Genomic DNA, 26379 nt, shown 5'->3' with positions numbered 1-26379 from the left:
GTCAGCACTTGCTCCTTCACCAACAATTTCAACGTTCGTGATCTTATTACGACTTTTGAAACCTTGCAGCCACCTAGCGGAAGCAGTGAAGGGTTTGGGCTCTGCAACTCCCATTTTTCTAGCCACTGATTGGTAGAGTTCTCTCGCGTAGTCTTGCACTGCCCGCGTGTCGACCGCCATGTTCCTTCTTGACTGACGAATCAAGTCTTGGGCAGCACCTTATTGTGACAATATTTCACCATCGATGCACCTGCAGACTTTGTGATGCTCATGTGTTCTTTGATCTTGCCGGCATTCTTCTTGATGGTGCAGATCGTCAATTCATTAACTCCATATTGTCGGGCGAGATCCACCTGTCTTGTGCCTTTCTCTATCTCCTGGACAATTTTGTACTTCACTTCATAGCTTAAGGTGCATCGTATCTTCTTGGGCTTGGGCCAGGTAGTTCAAGGTTCCTCTGGGGTGGTGGGGGTCCAGCGGAAGCCATTGTTGAGCAGATTAGCGGGCACGAGAGAGCACTGTATACGCGGAGACAGAGGACAATGGGACTAATGCTTCTAAGGTCAGCGGCTTATTCCCTCTGGTGGTAGGGCACGCCAAGTTAAGTTAGACTAATCACAGCTCGTGGCGGAGGGGATGCACGGCCCAATCACAGTCCGAAACGTCAGCAGTGACGTAAGAGCGACCTAGCACGCAGCTTGTCCGTGCCGCTTCCGGCGTAAATTCAGGAATGTACCGCATAACTAATAATTGGCGCGTCTGGACAGATGCCGCGTAAATGCCCAACCGTGTATAGAAAATCCGCGTAAACCAAGACTATACTGTATATGATAAAAAAATCTTTAATACTGTACTATACAGTAGCTAGTTTACACAATTGGGGTTTTCATACGCAAAAATTGCATGTGATATAAACTATCACTTCAGGGTTTTCATATGCAAATTTGTGCATAAAGTAACAAATTTAAATACCCCTGTAATTTTTTGGGGGTGGGGTTGTGTATGAATGCTAGACACACAAGATACATTTTTGGCAATGTTAGCGCGATCTGTCAACTATGTAGACTGCACTCCAAGATCATCACACCAGTCTCCCTTTTGTGTTTAAAGGACCCAGGATATACAGTCGGCCCTTAACATACGCGGGTTTATAATACACGGATTTGCAAATACGCGGATTGCCCCGCCGGAGGAATATTCTGTACATTGAAGTAATTGAAGTACATTCAAATCGCGCACCATTCAACCCGCGCGCGGCACCGAACACCACCCGCTCCCGCAACCTCACACACACACGCATAGCTCTCCCTCACTCAGTCAGTCTCCCTGTAACCACGCTTGTGTCGACATCAGCATTGTAGTTGCAAAAATATTACATTTCCGTGAATGTATTATATCAAGCACAGTATGAATAGAATATCAATAATATAAGAGTATTTTAACCGAAAACTACTAAAAAAACGAGTAACATCTTGAACATAGGAAGGCTAGGTAAAGTCTTTTGTTTTCATGTAGTTTATCCTAATTTACATTGAAATGCATTACATTTCAGCAAAACTACTATTTATTTCTGAGAATATGGAAATGTAATATTTTGCTGAAATGACGTACGTATTACAGTGGAAAGTGACGAAAGCAATGACTCGCTTTCTTTCGTTCAAAAGATGTTACCGTAATCGCTTTTCGAATCGTTTTCAGTTAAAAAACTGTTGTATTACAATAATATTCTATCCTAATTCACTTGTGATGCAACACTTTTTTAAGTGAAAACCATTCATGGAAATGTAGCATTTTGCTGAAATGATGTATATATTACAGTGGAAAGTGGGATAAAACCATGACGAAAACAATCGACTTTTGCTTTCTTTTGTTGTTCAAAAGATGTTACCGTAATCGCTTTTCAAAATTTAAAAAAATGCAGTAAAGTACACTTACTTAGAGGTGTGTATGTAGAAGGTTCCTGGTTGATGATGATGATGGGAATTAGAAGTGGGGGTGGAGGAGAAGGGAGAAGAGAAGAAAGTGGGGATGGAGGAGAAATCACCTTTCAAGGGACCCATGCTTGATACTGTCATTTCACCAATAAAATTTTAAGTTCACTAGGTGTAATTCAAGATTATTTTATTTAAATCAACACTGCACTGTGCTATATATTATCAATATGTTAACTAAATTTCAGAATGACCAATAATTTCAATGAAAAATGCAAAAATATTCAAGAGACCAACAAAATAGATGTTCACTCCACTGTCAACAAAGCCCAACTGACGCCTGGTGGCTGAGTCAAGCGTCTGATGGGCGCACAAAAAAATAGTTCCCTGTACTGCATATATTATCAATATGTTAAATAAATGTTAAAATGACTAATAATTTTAATATATAAAATGCAAAAATATTAAAGAGCACAACTTTCTTGATATTTACTCCACTGGAAGCGAATGTAAACATAGAACAGATTACTGAATTGGCAGACTAGCCCGTCAGCTGATGCTCACAACAAAACGCGATGTTCGTAAGGATTTAGTTAATCAAAGTTTTGTTCAGTAACCGAGTAGAAGATCCTTATTGGAGGTAATTCGTTAACCGAAATTTCGTTAATCGAACCGTTCGTTAACCGAGGGACCACTGTACAGTACAGTACATAGGGATATTTACAGTTTTTTGTATTTTATTCCCCTACAGCACGTTCAAGATTCTGCCCGCGTGTGGGATTGCCAGTGGATGATGATGATGATGATGATGTTAAAATGGAAGCTGAAGAATCAGTAGAAGACTCTAGTAAAATACAAGTAATTAATCAAGCTTTACCAGCAGCCAGTGCATCTTCTCCAGTCGTAGCTGCCTGTCAACACACAAAAACAAATTCAAAACTTAAATTTGGAAAGAAGAAAGGTGGACATTTAGAAAAAAGGAAGAAGAAATGGTAGGCTGTATTGCTAAATATATACATGTATATTTAATGTTTTGTTTTGTTTTTTCAAAAATGATATCTTGGCCCTGTAAAAAAAAAAAAAAAAAAATTCTGAAATCCAAAAAATTCCAAAATCCGAAACACAACTGGCCCCATGGATTTCGGTTAAGGGGTTGTCAACCTACCGATAACATCTTCATTTGCTGATAAACATTTTAATGGATGTGTAATGAGTGAAACATGTTTACAGCATCTTTCATATTATTGAAAACCTGCATTTGCCATCTAAATAATGCTGCTTTACCATAAGGATAAAGTAGAGACCATAAAAGTAATCAGTACATGTACTGTTAAACATATACAGTACTACTGTACAATGCTATACATTATTGGCATGTGTCACTGAGGTTTGACTATATTTTTTTGTGTAGTGATTGGTGATACACCCTTTGTTGTTATTTATTATTGAATGTAGACCAAAGCTCGCAGTGTGTTCTGGTTTTAGACATCTTTGGAAGCGACAAACTGGAATGAAATACAGTACTGTACTGTAAATTGAGACAACAATGTGCCATTTGTCTTACATGTAAATAAAAAAGAAAAAAGGTACACTTCACCTGTTAGAAAAATCTGTGACCTTGACCTTTTTACCTAGGACCCGGGAATACATTTATCAAGTGTGAATATTATAGCTCTTACCTTTCCTAAGTTATGATGCAGACATATTGTACATCCATTACACTAACATGCCAGGTGGTGACTTTGGCTTTTTGACATAACACCTGGAAGCCCTAAGAGTTTTCATAGTAAGTGCAGTAAACATTAACGTACAGTATACAGTATACCAAACATGAATACTGTTGCTTTCTCCGTTACTGTTCTAAGTTGTTCTTGGACATTTATACATTCATACTTGATAAATTTAAACCATTTGTCTTTAAAAACATAGCAGACTAATGCATCAGTGTAATGAAGAGGTTTGCCAATTACGAACATTGTGACTATTCTGGAGTAATTCAGTGGGCTTTCATGAATTATTCTTAAAACATACATATATGAAACCCCAAATTAAAAAAAAAAAAAAATCACTACTTCAGATGCAAAATTAAGTGAAGTTATTGAGTGCATATATGAGTTAGGAAATCCTTGGAGAAATAAAGACTTCTGTGCATATAATGGTAGCTTGGTAAAATTTATGAATTTGTACCAGTGTTGTCAACAATTAATCTTAAATTTATTGGCTTGCCTTTGGTTTGGTTAGATGTAGAAACACTGCTTGCTTAGTGTTATTTAGGGGATTTTGTTGAAAATTTTAATGCAGGGAATTGTCCAAGCCACAAAGATGAAACACATACTCTGTTATACAGTAAGAAGAACCACACATCTTATGTCATGCTTGTTAGGTGTATGACCAATTTTGAGGGTGTTGACAATGATCTTAATTTGGTCCTCATTCACTTTATGGATCTACTGTACAGTATAAAATATATACAAACAATGTTCTCTGCCAAGAACCAGTAAGGGAGAATAAGGCTGCTTGTGTTAGTGTAGTGTACTGTACAGTGGTCCCTCGGTTAACGAACACAATCCGTTCCAGCAGGTTGTTCGTTAACCGAAACCATTGTTTCAATGGGTTTTTGGGTAATTAGTTCCAGCTCACCGAAAATTTCCTAAATTCAACAAAAATGGTAGAAAAGTTCACTTACTTTGAGGTGTGTATGTAGAAGGCTCCTGGATGATGATGATGATGGGAATTAGAATGGGGGTGGAGGAGAAGGAAGAAGAGAAGGCATTGGGGTGGATGAGAAGTCACCCCATGGCACCATTTCACCCATACAATTTTAGTTCTCTTGGTGTATTTCAAGATTATTTTCTTTAAATCAACACTGCACTGCATTATATATTGTCAATATGTAAAATATATTTCAAAATGACCAATAATTTGCTTGGAAACACAGAAAAAAAGTGTTTAGTTGAAGAGAGTCTCAAGCAGGATGTTACCTCCAGTGAAAATAGAGAGAGACTAACGCCTGTTTGCTGTGTTAAGAGGCTGGATGCCGCGCATTAAACTAGTCACTTTACCTTCAATTATGTTCAATAATTGTTAAAATGACTAAAAAATTTAATATTAAACTGTTAAAATTATTGAATAGTATAAACTTCTTGATATTTACTAAAATAGTTAGGAATTTAAGCCCTAGAACCGATTAATGTATTGGCGGACTAATACTAAAGCTGGTTGACCGGCCAGTGCAAGCGAAAACATGTTGAGGTCTGTCTCGTAAGAAATTCGTTAACCAAATTTAAGAATCTTATGGGAGGCAGTTCGTTAACCGAAATTTCGTTAACCGAGGCGTTCGTTAACCGAGGGACCACTGTACTGGTGTGGCTGGCTGCTGATGGAAGTGGTTGTTGATTATGCAGTGGTAGAAAATTACAGTAGATAAAGGTGTAACATCAATTATATTCTGGTAGAATTGTTTTATTTTTTAAAGGAATAACTCATTAGTACTATACAAGTACAGATGGAAATAAAATATTGTACTGTACATAATTTTCAAGACATCATTATTCACCTGCTTAAACCAAAATTTCAAAGCTATGTAAAATAATTTTTTGGAAATAATATTACAAACATAGCTGTGTTATATATAATTCTGTCTAATACACAGAAGTGTTAATGGTTTTGTTAAATATGGAGATTGTAATACAGATTTTATGAATTAAATTACCTGCACTTTGTTTCAGTAATTTTCCCATTTACCGGAATCTCCGGTCCTCAGAAATCTCCAATAGCTGCAATGAATTTTTTAACCTGGGAAAACTCTCTCCATTCTGGGCATGTGAACGAGTTTCCGAGGATAAAATCATGTGCATTTTTCAGAAAAATATAAAGAAAATCTCTCCATTCTGGGCAAGAGAAAATTTTTTCCAGGAATTCCGAGAGATTGCATCATGCTCCAATGCATCCCCATGTTACCCCATGTGCCGAGCGCATGGTTAGTTTAGTCACTTGGGTAGCTCGGGTTTAGTTCATATTCTGCTGTCATTGTACAGGATTGTTCTCTCATTTGCTGTGGTTTTTGCATACAATTTGTGTTGTGCAGAACCGTACAATATTGTATCAGAACACAAGCAGTGTTAAGACATAAAAAGATATTTCAGGTATGTATACTGTACAAGTATTTCATTAAGTGAAAGTATCATATGTACTGTACAATTCAGTACTGTGCTGTACATAGTAGAGTGGACAGTGTATACCTACTGTAGGCTAGTGTGTAGAGGTATATGTATGGTATACAGTGCATGTATAATCCATCCATGAATGGAGGAGAGGAGAGTGACAAACACCTGCAACAGGATAAAGGCAGGCCATCCTGTATCATATCACCGTTTGGCCTGCCTCCATCACAATCCCAAGATGACAGCATCTGCTGGTGAGTACAGTATAGTGTAGAGTGAGGCAGGGGTTGATCTAGGCCAGTTGTCTGACTCATATATACGTGTGACAAGATAATTGACAAAATGATGAGGTTTTACTAAGTCTTATCACATCTCATGGGACATGCGATGTGGTAATGAAGGGGAGAGAGAGAAGCAAGGGAGTGTTATTAAAGTAGGTGGCTTTGTCAGCGCCACATCCATTCGCACTCGGATAAGAACTAGTGGCCAGTTATGTAGTAAACATACGAGGATCAGTGTGTGTAGTGCAGTGAGCAGACGTGGTTGTTACTTTGACCGGAGACGACTTCTAACTATTATCAAGTAACTGTGCATCGGTGACCTAACTCAATATACTGTGATAGTCTGCCATTGTACTTACGCATGTTATGCCAACAGGCCCGTCACAAGTGAGTGTTGAATTATTGTACGGGCTGTATTCAGAATTAAGCTAATTTGGAAGGTTAATCACATGATTGTTATTGTTGCTGGATGCGAGTTAAATATGAAGGGTACGGTTTGTGTTTGGTACTAGCAACTGAGGGACATGTATTTCCAGGTATGACCGAATAAACATTATCGTGTACTACTGGACGGATCTCATTACCCCACGCTCCCACCCCAGTCTGGCTGTGAGCGGCTACACTAAGTAACTCTGTCCTGCCGACAAAGCAAACCCTCCTAGGTATGTTCAGGTAAAGGAAGCTCCCAGAAAACATAGTCAGAGGTAAATTATGCCAACCTGAGGGAGTGACTAATGAACTTAAGTTGACCTCGCCTATAAGATTACCTGGCTTGACCTGAGTAGTCAAACACCTGCCCTCTCAGGTGCTACATTCACACCAAGTGAAGGTGACAATAAATGAGCTGTTTACACTACCGAGAACATTGCACAAACACATACATTACCTGTGTATACATAAGGAAAAGCTTGCTTAGCCGGGGTACCCTGCCTTCACAAGATGTTATGTAATGTTTATGTTCCACGTGTGGTTTTGAACTATAATTATGACGATTCTGGGTTTCAAAATATCCTTTGACAAAATTATCAAGAACAATGGAGGGAGTCTATACAGGCCACTGGCCTCCTTCCCTCGGCATGGCCACCTCTAGTGGGTGGCCATTAGGTAATTAAGGTAAATACGAGATAAAAATATGGAAATTCACTTTTATTAACCCAACAATATCGCCACAGCAAATAACGCAATTATAATACCCGAGGTCTCTCGAGAAGTATTCACAGTACAGGGGCGAATCCAGGAATGTCAAAAGGTGTGGTCCAAGAAATTTTGGGTGGGGAACATGTAAGCCCCCATTTTCTTTTTTAATCTGACCAATATCATGGCATTTTGAAGCATGTGCACTTGATATAAGGAGATACTCCGAGGCCAATAGTAATTACTTTTTAATATAAAAAAATGCCTAAGTACAATACTGCCTTAAAGAAAAAGTTTTGTTATTTTCTGATGAAAAGGGGGAGTCCAGCCCCCTGGATCCGCCCCTGCAGTAAGCTGGAAAGATCGGCTGTGTGGGCGGGGCGGTATTGTGGGGGAGGGGGAGGAGCTGAACCCGTAGGCAGCAGTTTAGCCTTGACCCACGTGAAGCGAGGAGTCTCGTCTCCCTGGCTGTTGCTCCTGATCCCTCGTCTCTAAGCACATGTAGCCTACTACTGTTCCGTATTCCTTCTATACTGGACGGCTGGACCTGTTGTCTTCGTTATCATTTCTTTCTCTTTAAGTGCTGACTTTTTTTTTATGAGATTTACTTAAGCATTTTGATTCTCGTCATCACCGTTGCGTGGAGACAGCGAATGGCACGGGTCTAGTCAGACAACTTGTTCACGCCAGTATCGTAACATGATGTACAGTGGAGTGGCGACCTTTTGGCTCCTGCTCGGGTGAGGCTACTAGTAGTTTTTTTCAGATGATTTATAACTTATTGATTGATATGCCGTTATCCGGAGAAGCAAACTCCTTTCTCTTCTTTCACTTATGGTTAAAACGTTTTAATAACAACTTTTCGATTCTTGCACGTAAGCTGGTGGCTCAGTGATGGTATGTGAATATAATGTGTTGCCTGTGATGGTTCAATGGTGGCATGTGGTGGTTCAGTGATGGTACACTATGTAGTGTCCCAGTGATATGTGATGTCACGGTGATTGTATGTGGTGTCGTAGTGTTTAATATCTCAGCTTATTGTTTCTTATTTAAACAAAGTTGAACTCAGTGACTGTTGGAGTGAACTTTATTGTCCCATTGATTGCCGGGGAGATTTACAGTAAGTGTGTTTACCAAGTAAAGTACTGGTCTGACTACTATTATGAGGTCACTCCCCGGCACAGTTATGACCTGTTACTTTTGGTCACTATTTCTGGCGTGATCAGTTGAGTCGACGACACGCTGCCTGCAATTCACCCTAGTTCTTTTTGGAGGGGGAAATCTTACTGCCACCCCCTATCGACCTTGGGAGGGGGGTGACAGACAAACAAAATTAGCACCAGAAGGGTGATATTCATACAATATTAGAATGGCCTTGCTCTTCAGATCCTCTTGGAGAACACAAACAAACAAATAGACGGAGGCGATTGCTTTGTTGTTTCTACGAACCGTAATAAACCTGAGGTACAAACATAATACAATATGTCTAACACACAACGACATATAAAGGCTATAAACAAGCCGTTATGTCTTAATAACCTAAAATAATACCGTCAGCTGGCTAGTTTGCTCAGAACGAAGGGTGGGGAGAGCGTGGCTGACAGCCCCTAACATAGTAGTCGGGACGCGGATCTCTGGGCACCGTTATCTCTCAACCTCGTAAACAGAATATAAATATTTCTGATGAATTCAACTAGGAAAAATATCTGAATAACACAAAGGTATTTGATCAATCAGCAGCAAAATCAATTGTAAATATTCAATTCCAATATGAGTTAAATATTCAAGTATTAAAGAACTTGTCTAAAATCGAATAAATGTTTTGTATACCTATTGTATTTTCTCACGTAAATGTGGATGAGTAACTTGCCAAAGAAGTGTTTTTTCTATATATGATCTTTGTCCATTATTTTCTAACATTATAACACCTTTGTGCACAAGACAAACTGGGCTCCTGAACGAACTGCTCGTGACATCGTATATACAAATGTTGTAGTCTCTTAACGGAACACATCAATATATGGACTTACCGTCATTCATTCATGTTAGAGTTTGTGGTTGTTTCGGTAGTCAGTGTATGAAAGTAATCATTTAAATAACAATATTATAGCACTGAAACACTGTAGACAGAGATGGTAGTAAAGTACTGTACTACCGTACTATGATTTACATGAAGCGACGACAGAGTGCTGGTGCAGGGATATGATGCTTCACTATTTGCTGGGCGGCAGTCAACAGGTAAACCCTGGCCAGGTGAACGACCGAACCCAGAATGTAGTGAATGTATAAAAGTACGTATAATAATATCACGGTATGTTTTAGATCTCTTATAAATGAAGGTCACTAATGTGTTTAATAAGTGTCTGTTTTACATAAACATATTACACAGACAGACATACCTATATGGTATGTCTCTGTTTAACACACACATACTTACAGTATGTGTTAAGCACTGATACTAGTGTAAAAGTGAGTACTGTAACGGTCACCAACGATGGTGTATCTCAGTTACAGTCACTTGACTGTATTTCGGGCACACACAGACCACTGCTCGGGCCGCATCGTTGTAACAGTTTAAATATTGTTTTCAGAACACTGGACCATGAGCTAATTTGGTGTCCGACTGGACTGGATTCTAATTTCAGTATTAATCCACTGTACAGTACACGAAGATTTACCGTTTTAATGTGGATACCATTTGATCCCAAAGTTGGCATTCACGGTAACGTCTTTCAAGTGAATGCGTTATAATCCTCTATATTTCGACATCGACATATTTAGTAAAAAAATAATTTTCATTTTTTTTATAGACGTTTATCACTAGTTTCAAGTCATATAAATATAGAAAGTAAATCACAGCTACAGACATGACACATATATAAGGTATGACTAAAATATATTCTTTCAATTAAGATAATTATCTCTCACTAAGGAACATATTAGCAGTCTGGTATAATTATAAGACAATAACTCTGCGCTCTCATTCCGGCATCTGGGGCTCAGGGTTTCATTTTTAATTTGTAAAGACTTCTTACAACGTAGCGAATCTAATAACGCGCCGAGTATTGCCATTAATTTCATGTACTGTGAAGGTCTATAAGTGGTAACACACTCTTGTCAACATTAATAGTTGTTAGTGTTGTGTGAGATATTATATCAAGTTTAGTCACAAATGATGTTCTCTATTAAAGATTTCATTGTGCAAATACAAAGTTGAATAAATATTAACATATATATGAGCTGGATATCGTTTTTATCTTAATATTTCTACATCGAGAAGTTAGAACTTTGATATGAAACTTCTAATTGCCTACACAAGTATTGATATACCTATTCATATTGACAATGAAACAGTTTATTTGGCCAGAATAATACCGCAGAGTCGATAATAATAACAATATTGACATGGCTGATCCAGTTAAGAATCTGAGCTCTCTTGAAGGCACCTGATATATACTGTACCTTTATCTCAAGGAAGTATTATGTAACATTTAGCATCATCTGGAATAGCACACGTAACATGGTGGTAATAAGAACACGGTTATCACCGTTATTTATATATTTTATTTACTTTATATTTTTTTTTACATTTATAAGTTTATACATATTTTACAGTGGGGTTGATATACAATATTATGATAATGGAGGGAAGCAATACAATCTGAGTTGTATTAAGGTGGAACAAGAGGACGAGAGCTGTAAGTCCTGTCGGCAAATATGACAATCATGGTAATTTCTATCTATCTACATGATAATTTCTGGTATAATGGTTTTGGTGGTACAATAAAAGGAATATAAAGTAGACATTACAAAAATATTAATAATTAGACAATAAATATTGTTTTAGAGAGGATTTAAAGGAAGGTAGCGTAGTCTTTGCTCGTATTGGGGGGGGGGGGTAAGTTATTTCACACCTTTACACTATGATATTTTATGGAGGTCTGGGGATGGTCTTTATAGCTCTGGGTGTCTTAAGTTTTATCTCTGATTATTCATGAACTGGAAATAATTATTGTCAATCAAGTGATTGACAGATTTGTAAACAAATCACATCAGTATATGTTAATATCCTCGAATTTTAATATTTCCAATTTAGCAAATTGTTCGTTAGTGTGATAATTTTTTTTTCAAATAGGTCATTGTCCGCACAACTCTCTTCTGTGCAGTGATCAGGGGTTGTGTTTTTGTAGAACCAGCGGCCCCTCATAGTGTGTGACAGTGTATCAAGTGTTGGTAAACAAGATCATAATAGATTTCTTTCATTGCTGCAAGGGTGACTGACTGACGAGTTTGATACAGGATACTGCACTGTTTATTATTGACTTTACTGTGAATGGCATGTATGTGGTTTCTCCAGCTAAGTTTCTCGTCAACAGTAACTCCAAGGAATTTAGTATTTTGTTCACGTTTGAAGACTGTGCTGTATTACCAAGGTACAAGGGGTCCAAATCTGGGTGTAGGGGTTTTCCCTCTGTGGTAAAGATTGTGTAGTGATGTTTTCGAGGTTTAAGGTCGGTTTATTACGTGTCACCCAGGTCCTGACTTTAGTCAACTCAGTGTTCATGGTTCTCATCAAAGAATGCAGATCTGAGTTGCTGGCATAGAGATTACTATCGTCTGCAAATAAGTTGTCTTTGACGAGTGTGCTGGAGTGGACTATATCGTTTATGTACAAGAACACTACAGGACTGAGAATGGATCTTTGAAGGAAACGTATCATGAAAACTTGTATAATAATGTTGATAGATTTTTTTAGCACGTTTTCACAAATTTGCGCTGGTGGTGGTTGAGTAATCATGTTGATTCTAGCAACATAGTTACCCGGAATTAATTCTTCACATACCTCGTCGCCCTTATTTAAAAGACCCACAGCGGAACCTTTTTTCATGTTGCCTCCTTGTTTCCTGTTATCCATCTTTATGTTTTATATTATCTATACTTCTTTATATAATTTATTTTAATGCTAAATTTGAATTTTTTTATAAGTACAATAATTTTAGGTATCACTATATTGCCACAAGCATCTCTACCTTTATCCATGCCCTGCACTGTGACAACATCTCTACTTGTAATGGTAATCTATTCTTAAATTAGCTTTCTGAAAGTTAATTTTCTCAGAGATCATGCACACCAGGCGGGTTCTTGTTCTCTCCGTTCCAGTCATCTCCAGGACGTTGCCTCAGTATTTACTATTGCAGGGTGTTGTCATGGTCGACGTGTGAACCAGTGGGTGCGCCAGGTCACAGGACCCAAACACTCGCCCAGCACTACGCCTCCGTGTAAGTCCTCCAACACTATTCGTCTACAGTTCATGTTCAAATAAAAAAAAAACATTTCCTATAGTAGTGACAATAATAACGATGATGATAATAATAATAGTAAACAATTGTTATTGCAAATACGACAAAAATAAGTGGACTGTATATTACAAGGCGGAAGACACAAGACAATACACAATCACTTAAAATACCAACAAGTGTGGTGAAGACAATGGAGACAATTATTTTCACTATATATTTCTCCGAGTGAAGAGCAACTCGCTTTCTGTCATAAGGATGTTGGTTCACGACCGAAGCACCCCAACTCCTCAGTCGATCTTGCTGTAAATAAATACCAAGTTTTAGTGCAGATGCAGTATGCAGTGCCAACCCTACTGCCTCCTTGTATACCCAAGTATTAGTATTGAAAATGGTTAATCTGCCCTGTCCCTAACTTACCCTTAACTAAACTAACCTAAATCAACGACAACGTTCCAAAATCGTGATGGTAGCAACTTTATTTGATTTTGTCTTTGTCATTCATGTGTGGTTATCATTATGTTCACAACGACACAACCTCAGTATAAATATGTTTCTCATTGCTATCATCATCACTATCACCCTCCTACTCCTCATTATCTTCATTATGATCACTCTGACAGCCATCACCACCACCATCATCACTACTCTACCTAACACCTGATTCCTCCTGCAGCGCCTCCTACCCGTTCTCCAAGATCGTGGGAGTGTTCAGTGTGTTGGATGAAGACTCCTGCGCATGTCTCCTTTTCTACAAGTCTTGTTCTCTCGAGATCTCACTCCAATCCGTCATCAAGGCCAGGGTAAGGAGAGAGAGAGAGATGAATGAGAAGAAAAAATATTTAATAAAGGGATGGGAATAGTGAAATGATTAGTAGATAAAGTAGTGGGTGAGAGGAAGAGGAGGTAGGATGAGAAAGTGAGAGGTGAAGATGTAATTAGGTATATTCAGGTGCTGCGTCATTACTCCTAACAGGGGGCAACACCCGGAGGAGCCCTGTAAGTCACGGAGCTGCTGTAGTGTGTGTGTGTGTGAAAAAATTTTAAGATGAAAACAAGTGGATAGGGAAAATAAATAAGTGTTAACTTGAGTGGAGATACACTAGAGGAAGTGAAGTGTTTCAGGTATGGAAGAGAAGAGCCTTGAGAGTTGAAAATAAGCCAAGAAAAAAAGTTATGGCTACAATATGGCTACTTTGGAGGCTGGAGAGAGAATTAAACCAATAGCTACGGGAGTATAGACAAAGAAAAATGTGGTGGTGTTAGGAATGTCGGGCAGAAGGTTGATGAAGGTCTCTACTTTCATTAACGTACAGTATTAACATATTGTGAGAACTTGAGCTGAGGGAGTACATTTTAAAATAATTATTTTAACAAAGTTATCTTTCTGTATCCTGGCAGGGGTTTCCATGTCCACTGTTGATGCGGTACTGCTGCCGGCGAATGACTCTACTCGACATGTCCAGCACCTTCAGGAATGAGTTTACAAGCCCCCTGGGCGAGCGTCTGGCAGACATCAACAGTGTCAGCCACTATTTGACGAGCGTCTTGGGAGAGCATAAGCCATATGCCAAGAACTCCTCCACTATCCCAACGGCAACAAGTCAGCAAATCCGCAGTGACAAGTCAGGCTTGCGACCGTCTGCTCTAGACACTCCAGTCTTCCAGTTCAGAGCCTCAAGAGCATCTGAAGTACAAAGCAGAGAAAGAATGGCTCCCTTTTTCCCGTCGCGACACTCTCAAGGTACAGATTTAGATGAAGATCCTTCAGAAACGCCAGCAACTGCCTTCCCAGACGTTGGCCAGCAGACGAAAATCTACAACAACAATAATGAGTTTAAGCAACAAACGGAAACTCTGCCAAGCGATGCGTTCAAACGTGAGGCAGACTTTCCAAGAAGGTCCAAGATGATGGCTTGTTCCTGCACGACTCGGGAAGACTGCACCCTCTCCTGGTCCTTCTTCTCTGATCTTCCTCAAGTCAAGATCAGGACCAGTTTAGAGTGTAGGGGACCAGAAGAGGTCACATGTTGTCTTGGTCGAGTCCTGCCTCCACATTCTCATAAGTCTAGGAAGGAGGGTCACCCGAGATCTCCCTCTACATCGTCAGTGTGGCGACCTCTGGAGGAGGCGTGGGATAGTATCATCTCTTGGTTCCAAGGTTAATGTCATGAACTACAAATACATGGAAGTCGATATAAGAAAGACTGATGATAAAATGCTGAATGATTGTATTAACGGAAAAAAATATATTTGTCGCACTCTACAGCTCACTGAGCATGATTACTATGATTAAATAGTTCTCGTGTGTGCGACGGCATACCCATCTGTCTGATATAAATGGATTGAGAAATGGTCCAAGAAGGCCTGTAACTCATTCCTTTGATTATATCGGTCTAATATATTTTCTTTTGGTCTAACACATGCACGGGAAGGAACGACATCGGCATCATTTTCGTCATCATCAACATCGTCGTTATCATTTTTCTTTTTCACACTGAGCATCGTCTCCACCCGCTATGCCTGCCACATTCAATTCATGAGGCAAAGCAGTTAGTCTTGACAAACCTCTCTCTCTCTCTCTCTCTCTCTCTCTCTCTCTCTCTCTCTCTCTCTCTCTCTCTCTCTCTCTCTCTCTCTCAGGGAGGACTGTCTCACCCACCGGCAGATAGATAAATGCACGTCTCCTCAATATATCTTATATCTGTATGAACGCTTTTTAGGAATGTGTAAACGGTAATGTTCTCGAAAGAGGCAGCGGACTGACATAGCATTGGCTTACTGCGCTGCTCAGCTCGGCCACCATCCATCTCACACAAACCTGACAGCCCACAACAAGGGGTCATAAAGGTGTTGTACCTGACTCCGTTGTGGGACAAAACCTCACTTACCCGATCTAGCTTAGCAAGTCAGGATATTTGTGGAATTAAAAGAAACTTAAGCGGCAGAGATGATGTCCACCTAAATATTTTGGTGGTGGGATTTTGTCCACTGAAAAATTTGTCATAAAATTCCTGTCAGGGGAATTTGTGCGTGTAGCACCCGACGCGGCGTCAATCATCCCGTAACTTAGTCTGGGAGTACTGACCGATGCGTGAGGAGTGTCAGAGACGAGTGTTTGTATCGTTCTGTTGCTGGTAAATGTTTCCGCTGTCAGAGAGGAAACTACTCGATGTGATATTTGTGAATGTACATCTGAAATTTTAATTAATCTTTAGTTTTGTTTCACTATTTTAACGTAGGGAAAGTTTTTGTTTTCTATTTTACTCGTAATTTGACAAGTGTGCCATTTTTCCAAGTAGCGTTTCTATTTTAGTCCAATGACCTCGACCTCTTGACCCCGTAAATATATGGCTGTTTAAAAGACCTTACCCGACAGCTTAACACCTGACACTCGCCACGGTCAGCCGCCTGGATACTTGACGCCCTTTTAAAACATCTCTCTTTCTCTCTCTCTTTGTAATTGATTTGGCTCACTGCTGAAGGGGACATAAGTTACCATCGAAATACAGTGTTCATGTTTATGTGTTTCATCTTCCTACTGCAGAATTTCAGTGGTACTTACATACATTTTTTTTTTACGGGCATTAGCCCACTCGGGCTCAGGCCATTATATAATGACCCACATCAAAGCCTTGGGGCGAAAATATAATAATAATAATAGTAATAATATAATTAATAAAAATAAATAAAGTATGTTGTATTGTCAAAATAAGAGAAACAATTGAGACCCTGCAACTGTGTGTAAATGAGGCAGAAAGTCAGATCAGCAACCTGGGACTTGGTCACAATTTTTTTGATGCCATATGGCAGCAGGGTCTACCATTAGACAACACATTATGCTTCCAATATCTTCCCAGGCGGTAGTACCTCCCTGTTTGATAGCTGCTACTACATAGAAACATACATAAGAACAAAAGTATGAAGGAAACTGCAGCGGGCCTATTGGCCCATACTGGGCAGTCCCGTTTACACCCAACCCCTATTGCTCATATATCCATCCAACCTATGTTTGAAGCTATCCAGCGTATTCGAATTAATGATGATATTTGGTAACTTGTTCCGTTCATCCACTACTCTATTTCCAAACCAATGTTTACCGATTTCGCGCTTAAATCTAAATTTGTCTAATTTAAAACCATTTTTACGAGTTCGCTCCTGGTTGGATAGCTTGAGTACCTTTGTAATGTCCCATTTATTTAGCCCTGACTTCCATTTATACACTTCTATCATATCGCCCCTCACTCTGCGTCTCTCGAGGGAGTGCAAATTAAGATGCTTTAACCTGTCTCTGTACTCAAGGTTCCTTATGCCCGGGACTAGTCTTGTCATTCTCCTCTGAATTTTTTCAAGGGATTCTATATCCATTCTATAATACGGTGACCAGAATTGAACTGCGTAATCCAAGTGAGGTCTCACAACGGCAAGATATAGTTTTAGGATGACACCTCTAATCTTGTAACTAACACTCCTTTGCATGAACATATATCCATGTTTAGCTTATACTGTATTTTTACTTATTTTCATGTTATATTTATATTATGTACATTTCGTGTAGTGTATATAAAGACTGTATTGTCATTTATTGCTTGTGTTAATTTTTGTGTGAGATTAATAAGTTACTGTACAGTTTATTATTGGTATCAAAAAGACCCGAGTAGTTTGTTTGACTTCACGTGATTCACACAGTTCAAGTGAATGAGTCGGAACATCTCGTATCCCTCTTGGTAACTTCAGTCGACCAATCACCATCTCCCCTGAGTTTATGGTCCACTTAAAATCCAGGAAGCTTATCGCCAATGAGAATTCTGTTTTTTTATATTTGACCCCGAGGGGGCTAGTTTATTGGGCACCCCCTTGTCATCCTGTGCAAGGTGAAGTGCAGAAGCATTTACAGCGCCGATCTGGGAAGCATGTGTAGTTCATGCTTGCCTTCATAACTCATGTATTAAGGGCATAAAAGCCTGAAGGGTGATGAATTTTGTCAGCAAGTTACATAAAGTGACAGAATGATGAGTGTGTGGGGTCTTCCTCCAGTAGTGTAACGGCTCACGGCCTGACTGGGGTGAGGTTGGGTTTTGAATGAGATTAGTCCAGTATTACACGACAATGTTTATTCGGTCATACCTGGAAAATACATGTCCCACTATCAGTTGTAAATACCAAACACACAAACAGTATCCATCATAATAATAATAGCAATCAAGTGATTAACTTCTCAAGTTGACTGAATGCAATTGCACAAACTCACTTGTGACGGAACTGTTGTTATGACACGCGTAAGAACAGTACCAGACGTACACTAAACTCTGTAGCTGGGTCACTGACACACAGTTGCTTAATATTGGTTAGAAGTCGTCTATGGACACGTAACCAGACCACCTCGTATACTCACTGCACCTCACACACTGCCCTCCTATGCCTCATCTGTTCACTGTCCTCACACACTGTCATCCTATACCTAAAACCCACATCTGGCCACCACATCTCTCTCTCTCTCTCTCTCTCTCTCTCCTGCACATAACTGGAGTAATCACCGACGACCTGAAAGCGAACGGTACACGGATCCTTCACCTCCTGCCGGCGGCGATTGACAGAGGAATTCTGGGCCATTAAAAAAAACTTAGGTGGTGGGAGCAGATACGGTGCTAGCTTTTGCGGTTGACTTGGACAAGGGGTGTGTGGGGGAACCTGTGGTATTAGGGTGTAGCAAGACTGTGGTTAGTAATGTGGTAGTACTATGGTGGTGGTGTGTAATAGTACTGTGGTATGGTTTGTGGTAGTACTGTGGTGATGTGTAGTAGTGGTGGTGATGTGTAGTAGTGGCAGTGATGGTAGTGGTAGGGATGGTGGGGGTGATGTGTAGTAGTGGTAGTGATGGTAGTGGGTTGTGGTAGTGGTAGTGATGGTGAGGGTTGTGGTAGTGGTAGTGATGGTAGTGGGTTGTGGTACTGGTAGTGATGGTAGTGGTAGGGATGGTGGGGGTTATGTGTAGTAGTGGTAGTGTTGGTAGTGGGTTGTGGTAGTGATGGTAGTGGTAGGGATGGTGAGGGTTATGTGTAGTAGTGGTAGTGATGGTAGTGGGTTGTGGTAGTGGTAGTGATGGTAGTGGTAGGGATGGTGGGGTTATGTGTAGTAGTGGTAGTGTTGGTAGTGGTAGGGATGGTGAGGGTTATGTGTAGTAGTGGTAGTGATGGTAGTGGGTTGTGGTAGTGATGGTAGAGGTAGGGATGGTGGGGGTGATGTGTAGTAGTGGTAGTGATGGTAGTGGGTTGTGGTAGTGGTAGTGATGGTGTGGGCTGTGGTAGTGGTAGTGATGGTAGTGTAGTGATGGTAGTGGTAGGGATGGTGGGGGTGATGTGTAGTAGTGGTAGTGATGGTAGTGGTATGTGATGGTGGTAGTGATGGTAGTGGGCTGTGGTAGTGAAGGTAGTGGTAGTGATGGTAGTGGTAGGGATGGTGGGGTGATGTGTAGTGGTAGTGATGGTAGTGGGTTGTGGTAGTGGTAGTGATGGTGAGGGTTATGTGTAGTAGTGGTAGTGATGGTAGTGGTAGGGGGTGATGTGTAGTAGTGGTAGTCGTGTGTGGTAGTGGTAGGGGGTGATGTGTAGTAGTGGTAGTAGTAATGGTAGTCGTGTGTGGTAGTGGTACTAATGGTGGTGGTGGTGGTGGTGTGGTGATGTGCGGTAGTGATGGTGGTGGGGATGTGTAGTAGTGGTAGTAATTGTGGTGGTGGTGTGGTGATGTGTGGTAGTGATGGTGGTGGGGATGTGTAGTAGTGGTTGTGATGGTGGTGGTGGTGGTGATGTGTGGTAGTGGTAGTGATGGTGGTGGGGATGTGTAGTAGTGGTTGTGATGGTGGTGGTGGTGATGTGTGGTAGTGGTAGTGATGGTGGTGATGATGTGTAGTAGTGGTAGTGATGGTGGTGGTGTGTGGTAGTATGCACTGTGGTGGTAGTGGTGGTAGGAGAGTGGCAGCAGGTTTAGATGTGGAGGGAGGGGAGGTTTAGGCTCCACAGAAGGTAACATCAACCTTGTTATAGTTAAGAATTCCCCTACCGTACCTGAATACCTTGGCAACTGTGTTCATATTACTGTCATATCCCTGCAACATGTCTGACCTGCATATATTGACAGCAACATTTACTAAGGGACGTGTTCCTCCTGAGAGAACCTGCTTAACAATATTAACTCGTAATCTGTATTTTTTTAACTAATGGGTATTGATTATCTCTAACGCATAGTATTTACGTCTACATTCTGAACAACTTCTTTAACTATTTTTTATTTTCCACCCATTAATGTTTAGCAGCGGATTTAGCCTACAACTACGAATTAATATTATATTACCGCGCGTTTTGTCGTTTGCATTTCACGGTACTGATACAGGCATTCTGGTCCCTTTACCAGTTTATTGTTTATTGAAACATTCTACTAGACTAGTGTTTTACCCTCTTAGTGAGTGCATTCCTACCTATTCTCTCTCTCTCTCTCTCCATTAGTACAATGAAACGCTGGTCCACGCCTACACACCACAATGCCGCCAGGTCTCACCGGACCGTCATGCCATTACCTTTAGCATTAGCAATCAGCCACAGGACGAGCTTGTAGCCTGATCCTCGGTCGCCCAGCTAACGGGTCTTAGTTGGGTCTCGCTAGCCAATGGCTCCCAGTGGCCCGGGTACGTAAAACCCCGTGATAGGGAGGCCACATCAAGAAGGAAGAGGAGGAAGAAAAAAACTAAGGGGGGGAGGGGATGGGAACAAAGAAAAAAAGGATATGAAAAAGAAGAAGAAAGGAGGAGTAGCAGAAGGGTGAAAATTAGGAGCAACAGAAGAAGGAGGATGAAAAGAAAAGGAGGTCGCGGGCAAGGAAGAACCCTGGGGAGAGAGAGGGAGAGATAAGAGGAATACAAGGCGAATGGGGGAATGGAAAATGATGGGGAGTAGAGGATGGGAGATAAAATCGGGATGATAATGATGAGCTGCATATGGTGGAAGGGGCAGGATGAGAGGGGGAAGGTAGGAGGGAGAAGATGGGGAAGCTGTTGCAAGACTGTGAGAAGAGGAGAGAGGATAGAAGACGAGGAGAAATGTAGGGAAAGGAGGGTGACAGGAGAGGGATGAAATAAAGGGGAAGAAGGGAAGGGATGAAGGAGGAAGATGAGAAAGCAGGATGGGAAGAGATGTAGGGGAGGAGGAGGTTGAGGGGTCATCGACGAGGAGCTGTGGCAAGACAAAGACCATATTAAGAGAGGAACATTGAAAACGGATTTTTATGTGTTTCTGCTCAGACTTTCATAACTTGTTCTGGCCCTGGCATGAGAAGGGTTTTTAATGATTTGCCATTCTTTCTGTCTCTCTGTTCGTCAAATTTTACATTTTTCTGTTTGTATTTCCGCGTGTGTGTGTGTGTGTCTGTCTAATTATTGGCACCAGAACCAGCAATAGATGATGGTATGCAGTCTAGATTTATAATGTGATTCGCCCTTGTATATCGTCCTAGTGTTTTACTTATTAGGTCAATTAGTTAGGGGTCAAGGTCACGTGATCACTCGGTCATTGCCATCTTGGGAAAATACTTGTCAGAGGAATATATTACTGGCCTTTCTTCCCTGCTCGAACCTTCACACCTCCCTGCCTTCCTCCACCCGAGTTCTCCTTCCCTTCCCTTTCCTTTGTCCTTCTCCAGCTGAGTCTCTTTACCCTGGCTTCCTCCCAGGCCAATCTTCCCCGCCCTACTTCAGTAAGAGCCGGTCCCTGGGGTGACAGTGGAAGACCCGCTATCCGAGACCGGTCAAGGTGCCTCCCCGGAGCCGCCAGGGTGACCGCTTACATACACACTTACTTTTCTCAGGTAGGCTCTCACGCCTCGCCTCCTTCACACCATGCACACTAACTTCCAGGTTCTGTAGCGCCAAGGAAGAATTGTACTGAAGATGGAGGTGTTAAAGTCTCCTCTGTGTTGATGTTAAGTTGGTAAACACACGAGAAGTAAAGATCATTGACCCCAGTTAGTCCTTCTCCCTCCCTGCCCTCTTGTTACATAACTGGCCACACACACTTCACTTAGTTGGGTATTTAATTATACTCATTATCTGACTTCTGATTATATAAATCTGTAACTTGATCAATTTTACCCAACGTACAATGCGAGAACATTAAATAGGAGCGATCCACGTCTGGGTGGGAGGGGGTGGGGTAAATTCAGAGGTGAATGTACCTATATTTGCCCTGTGTGGCGTGGGACATCTACACACTACCTACAAACACACGACATGGAAAAACAAACAAATAGTGAGTCAAATTATTCAAATGAATGAAAATACATTTTTTCCTCCCTGTCATTTCTTATTTATAGAACAAAACAGGAATCATACGATAAGCATGGAGCGAGGGAGGGGTTGAGTAACCGTTACCTGGGAGTGAGTGGTGGCGGGTATATAAGGCGGGTCAGCGGGCAGTCGACGTTTCTGTGTTGCTGACTGTCAGACTCACAGGTTCCTCCCAGCTCCTCTTTCCAAGCAATCATATATCTACTGTACACACTTCTTGATGGACATATTAGGAAAATACTAAAAACCATTAGTGAAAGTCTCCACTGAGAATTTTGTGGTTAAGAAATATAGCGAAGATGATTCTCTCCTTAATCTTAGTGATCGTCGCCGTGTTAGTCTCAGGCGACGATGACGTCATGACAATTCAGAAAGAAGTCATGAAATTTATCCTCGGGTGTCAACAACAAGGAGTGGGAAGTGACTACGCGGTGCCCGTCTATGAAACAAAGATCGGGGACACGACGGGGACAACATCACAGCAAATCAGTATTCTCGACCTGGAGGAACTGGGACATTCTCTCAGGAAGACCGTACACAGCGAGGCGGTCTTGGGACATATCCTTGGGCAAGTCAAGGACGCCGTGACTGCCTCCACCAGTGGCCAGGGGCGCTCCGAGTGCAGCATCGAGAATCACATACAGATCGAGATTCCCCCGCAGGAGCTGGACGAGTTCAACGACAGGATACAGCTGATCTCCCAACAGAATGGCCGCATCCTTCTTCAGCAGATCAGCAACATCTTTTCCTACAAGTTGAGGAACCAGCGCGTCGACCTGGAAAAATTGATTAAGCGCAAGACCAATAATCTCAACAGTAAACTGAACCGAATTCTTGTACTTCTTGGAGAGGAAGTTACAGATGAGGACGATGAGGCCGACTTACTTCTGGAAGAATGTGATGCTAACGACAACACAACGGAGTGTCTAGGCGCTGATGGTGAAGCAACCCAGACCGTAACAGAGCCCGAACCTGAACAAGAATCCGAGACTGAACTTACGACTGAGCCTGAGCTAGAACCTGAATCTAAGCCCGAACCTGAACCCACGAGTGAACCTGAATCCACGAGTATGCCCGAACCTGAGCCCACGAGTCAGAACGAGCCTGAGACCGGAACTACACTTGATCCGTACCCTGGGAGTGTTCCAGTGACTGAAGACCCACGTCCCCAGCCTGCGTCCATCACGACCTTCTTCCCCATCTCCGCTGGCAATTCTAGTGCGCCATCCAGTGAGGAGGACGACGACGACAACGATGGCGACGATGACAACAACTCGTCTATCTCCGAGGAACCTAACAACGGAGCGTTTGAAAGGGTAGCCCAAAAACCTACGGAGATACACGAGAGCGTAAGGCTGATGAGGCCAGTGCTGCGACGCAACCCCACCAGGACCCAGGAACCCCAACAAGTGTCTCAAAGGAAGCGTCTCAGGGTCTCACACCCCAGGTGGAGAAGGTCGTAAAGGGGGTGGGGTTAACACACACACACACACACACACACACACACACCAGCGTCAATGCTGTGTTCAAAGATAAATAAGTGAAAGCTTGTGATACACGCATATGGCCTCGTTTTAGGGTCACCGTGATACAGGCTGCCTACAACAGTGTGTTCTGTTTGTAATGTTCTATTTAAATATTGTTTGTTTCTTATATGTCTGTTTTAGATATAAATTAATTACAAGTATTTCCGTTCACAGTGACTGTATTAAAAACTGTGTTATACCTGAAGGGTTTGTTCTTCAAGATAAAGATTGTACAACAGATCAGCTGTTCACGCAGTTATTAGGTCGCCTTTTTGTTTTTACAATACTCTACACCGATTGAAAACAAAACATTATTTTCAGGATACGGTATACAACAAAAGGGATTATTGGTAAATTATTGTATTTACTGAGTCTAGACTTATTGCATTTGTATTCCTGTAATGGATACCAGCACCTCGTAGTAGCTGGAGTGGTGTAGTGTTGGGGTTACCTTGTGGTAGATGGTCTCCTCGTAATGGGGCAGCAGAGGTCGTGTCCGGTACCCGTCCTGTACAGTACATAAGGATGACAAGGTACTTTGTCGAGGCATTATTAGTTTACTTATGTTTGTTCGTTGTTTTCTTTTGAACAAATAATAAATTATTGTTACTGAATGTTTGTGTATTTTATTTATGCTTCATATATTTTAGTACATGATATTTGATATTGTTCAATATTAAACTTATAATTGATTTCAAATTTAATTTCTTGATTATTGAAGTTTTAGAGATGCCTTTAAAAGTTTACAATTTGGAGAACAATGAGCAAAGGATGAGAACCTGTGGTCCTGTAGTCAAGTCATACACACTCCCTCGTCCAAGACGAATGTATAACAGACCTTGATATACAGTGCCAGGTGTGCTGATGTATAAAGTATGTTGTTATAAAGTATTTCTGTTTCAGCGACTATGGTGTTTAAGCATGTAGTCAATACATACAATAAGTCAGGTCATACACTAGACAACAGAGAAAGAGAATTAAGAGAGAGAAGTCTTTCTATCTCACACAAAACATCAGATTCTCATAAAAGTAAGTCAGCTAAAGTGAGCCAGTTGGAGGTTGTCCTGTCAAACCTGACTGTTGTTTGTCCACTGAAGGTCAAGCTGCAGGTAGTTCACAGAGGTTGACAATCCTGCTCCGGGAGTTACAACAGACAAACAGACAAATATCTCATACATTGAAGGGGTTGAGTAAAGACGCTGTGGAGAGTGTTTAGATATACTGTATATATCGTATAATATTTTCGTAATTTCTTATGTCAATTGTATGGCCAGTCCTTCAGTACTCAGCTAAATACTTCACAATGTATGAACTACCTGTGTGGCGCTGCCACAACCTGTGTGGTGCTGCCTCTACCTGCGTGGTGCTGCCACAACCTGGGTGATGGAAAACTCAAGCTGACCCATATATACTTCTGTGTGTGTGTGTGTGTGTGTGTGTGTGTGTGTAACAAAAGCCAAGGAGGCGGGCCACAGGAAGGAGGAAAATTACGAAAGACCAGCGTCCTCCTCCTCCTAGCGGCCTCTCTCACGCTCCCCTCCTGACGGCCTCCCTCACCCTCCCTCTCCTAGCGGTCTCCCTCACCCTCCCCTCCTGACGGCCTCCCTCACCCTCCCTCTCCTAGCGACCTCCCTCACCCTCCCTCTCCTAGCGACCTCCCTCACCCTGGGTAGTTATGTGTGGGCATGAACAGTCATGATGAACACAAGGATATGCCGTGGTGCCATACGTTGTCAGAATCGGTGTCTTGATCAGCGCCGTACGTTGCCATGATCAGTGTTATACGTTGACATAGTGCCATATATAAAGTACACATTGCTGTCGCACCTGAGAACAAGTACTGTATATAAATAACTGGCTGGGGGGAAGACAGGGAATTAACCGTGTAATTGATAAATGATAACAATCATTATTATTGCTATAATTGTAATATAATAATTAAAAATAATAATTAGAGTAACGCAAATCAAGCCACCGGCTTTAAATGTATGTTTTCTACATTATTACCATCAACCAAATAGGTGAAGACAAATTGCCTCGGCTCACACTACACTACATACACTACGCTATACAGTCTTCCGGGAACAGTTGCCGTCAGCGGTGCTGGGCGTTTGGTAGCCACAAATACCAATTTAAGCGAACGTGTAAGGGTATTATCACTTAAATCTCTATAATATTTAATGTTTATCTTGTGTCTTGAATAAGTACGCACGACCGGATACACGCGACACGTTAGATATAATGAAGGTTATGCTGGGCGGTGTCCTGTGTTGACAGCTTTACTCGCTGGGGGGAACACGCATTGGCACTGCAATTTAATTTGCAGGGTGAAGGACACTCTTGGATACCAGGTTCATGTTTGAAAACAAGTTAATGAAAGTAATTTATTTTATTGTTTTGTAGTTGTCTGTTTCGATTTTGTTTTATAGGTGAGAGTGTGGCGGCAGAGGGGTGTGAACATTCCCTTAGGGGACCGACAGCCCCACACTTTCGTATTTTATTCTGGCTAACGCTACACAATTTTATTCCAGAGAGAAACCCCTGCCCTCTAAAGGGTTAAGACTTGTAATACCGATAGGCTAAAAATGGTTAAGGTCAGTGTAGCCTTTTCTCCATAAAACAATTTGACGAAGTATACTGTGTGACTATCTCATTATTTTTCATTATTCCTAGGAAACAAAAGACAGGGAGGCAGGTTGCAGGGCAGTGCGGG

The 26379-nt window shown here is 41.3% G+C and overlaps 2 protein-coding genes across 2 annotated transcripts in view; both read left to right on the top strand.

Moving 5' to 3' along the window:
• LOC121871107 (periodic tryptophan protein 1 homolog) overlaps positions 1–3972 on the top strand; it is a 32806-nt gene extending 28834 nt beyond the window's left edge. Inside the window, exon 12 of the mRNA XM_042373259.1 lies at positions 2683–3972. Within this exon, the coding sequence (XP_042229193.1) occupies positions 2683–2927 (245 nt within the window). The 3' untranslated portion in view covers positions 2928–3972. The remainder of the gene's footprint in view (positions 1–2682) is intronic.
• A 3973-nt stretch (positions 3973–7945) lies between these two features.
• On the top strand, positions 7946–16443 carry LOC121870920. Its single transcript, XM_042372892.1, has 4 exons — positions 7946–8249; positions 12708–12788; positions 13483–13609; positions 14208–16443. The coding sequence occupies exons 1-4, from the start codon at positions 8209–8211 to the stop codon at positions 14970–14972; spliced, it is 1014 nt and encodes a 337-aa protein (XP_042228826.1). The 5' UTR covers positions 7946–8208; the 3' UTR covers positions 14973–16443.
• Positions 16444–26379: the final 9936 nt, after the last annotated feature.

This window comes from Homarus americanus, unplaced genomic scaffold (assembly GCF_018991925.1).
Source record: "Homarus americanus isolate GMGI-L3 unplaced genomic scaffold, GMGI_Hamer_2.0 scaffold52512, whole genome shotgun sequence".
In the NCBI taxonomy this organism is placed as follows: domain Eukaryota; kingdom Metazoa; phylum Arthropoda; class Malacostraca; order Decapoda; family Nephropidae; genus Homarus; species Homarus americanus.
This window is presented reverse-complemented; position numbering and strand designations above follow the sequence as displayed.

Bases quoted from the DNA above. Each gene is read 5' to 3' on its own strand.
- LOC121870920 (XM_042372892.1), top strand. From the start codon at position 8,209: ATGATGTACAGTGGAGTGGCGACCTTTTGGCTCCTGCTCGG. The intron at 8,250-12,707 runs GTGAGGCTACTA...TTACTATTGCAG, and splicing joins ACCTTTTGGCTCCTGCTCGG to GGTGTTGTCATGGTCGACGT. The intron at 13,610-14,207 runs GTAAGGAGAGAG...GTATCCTGGCAG, and splicing joins AATCCGTCATCAAGGCCAGG to GGGTTTCCATGTCCACTGTT.